General features: G+C 64.5%; 1 protein-coding gene across 1 annotated transcript in view; it reads left to right on the top strand.

Moving 5' to 3' along the window:
- The window catches only part of Gtpbp6 (GTP binding protein 6 (putative)), a gene marked incomplete at its 5' end in the record, with an annotated part of 6,935 nt that extends 5,914 nt beyond the window's left edge, over positions 1 to 1,021 (top strand). Inside the window, 2 exon segments of the mRNA XM_033760226.1 lie at positions 3 to 104; positions 212 to 1,021. Of these exon segments, the coding sequence (XP_033616117.1) occupies positions 3 to 104; positions 212 to 335 (226 nt within the window).
- Between the last annotated feature and the right edge of the window lie 6 nt (positions 1,022 to 1,027).

Below are 1,027 nucleotides of genomic sequence, written 5' to 3'. Positions count from 1 at the left end.
CTGGGCCTGCGGGAGCTGGAGTCCGCGCTGGACGCCGCGGTGCTTGGTGCCACCGGGAGACGTGTGCTGACGCTCCACGTGCCAATAGCCGGGCCGCAGCTCAGGTGGGTGGGGCCCCGTCTTTCGGGCCCTGGGAAGCTGAGGCAGGAGGGTCCCAGGGAGTTTGAGGCCCATCTGGGCCCCTGGGCTCATGCACGCCCCGTGTCCCCAGCTGGCTGCACCAGGAGGCGACCGTGCAGGACGTGACCGTGCAGCCCGAGGCGGGGGCCGCCCTGGTCACCGTCATCATCAGCAGCGCCGCCTACGGCAAGTTCCGGAAGCTCTTCCCGGAGTAAGGACCGGCGGGAGTGGACCTGACGGCCTCGGAATGGGGCAGGCAGGTGTCGTGGCCGCCAGCGAGCGCCCGGTGTGTGTGAGGAGAAGCTGGTCGTGCCGGGCGAGGACTGACCAAGCACCCTGGAGGCTGAGGCAGGAGGATCACCGTGAGTTCAAGGTAGCCCTCAGGTGCGTCGGTCCTGTGCCTCCACCAGGACAGGGGCCCCCTAAACAGGACAGCAAAAGCAGCCTTCAAAGCAGGGTCTGGGCTCAGCGTCCCCCAGGCCGAGCAGGAAGCCTGGCCCCCAAACTCGTCTCCCTGGTGATGAACTCCTAGCAAAAACACAAGGTAGTGGAAATAGGTTTTCCTTTTTATTATTTTATTCTGTGTGATATTTTTAAAAAGTGTTAGGTGAAAATCATTTCAGAAGCCAGGCCTGCTGGGAAACACCTATGGTCCTGAATTCGGGAGGCTGAAGCAGGAGGGTCTCCCTGAGCGAGACCCCTAGGGAGACTCGGTCCCCAAACATCCCCAGTCCCGCTGGGGTCGCCATGGCCAGGCCATTGGGTCCTCCCTGCAGGCGCCGGGGAGGAGGCCGGGCTGCTCCCCCGACCACTCTGTCACCCCCGGCCGGTGGCGTGGGCCCTGCAGCAGCTTCCGGTTGAGGCTGATGACATCGGTGACGAAGGTGTCGGCCCCCACGAAGTCCCC

The sequence above is a fragment of the Fukomys damarensis genome, unplaced genomic scaffold (assembly GCF_012274545.1).
Source record: "Fukomys damarensis isolate Sample0158 unplaced genomic scaffold, DMR_v1.0_HiC HiC_scaffold_39, whole genome shotgun sequence".
NCBI classification, from domain to species: Eukaryota; Metazoa; Chordata; class Mammalia; order Rodentia; family Bathyergidae; genus Fukomys; species Fukomys damarensis.
This window is presented reverse-complemented; position numbering and strand designations above follow the sequence as displayed.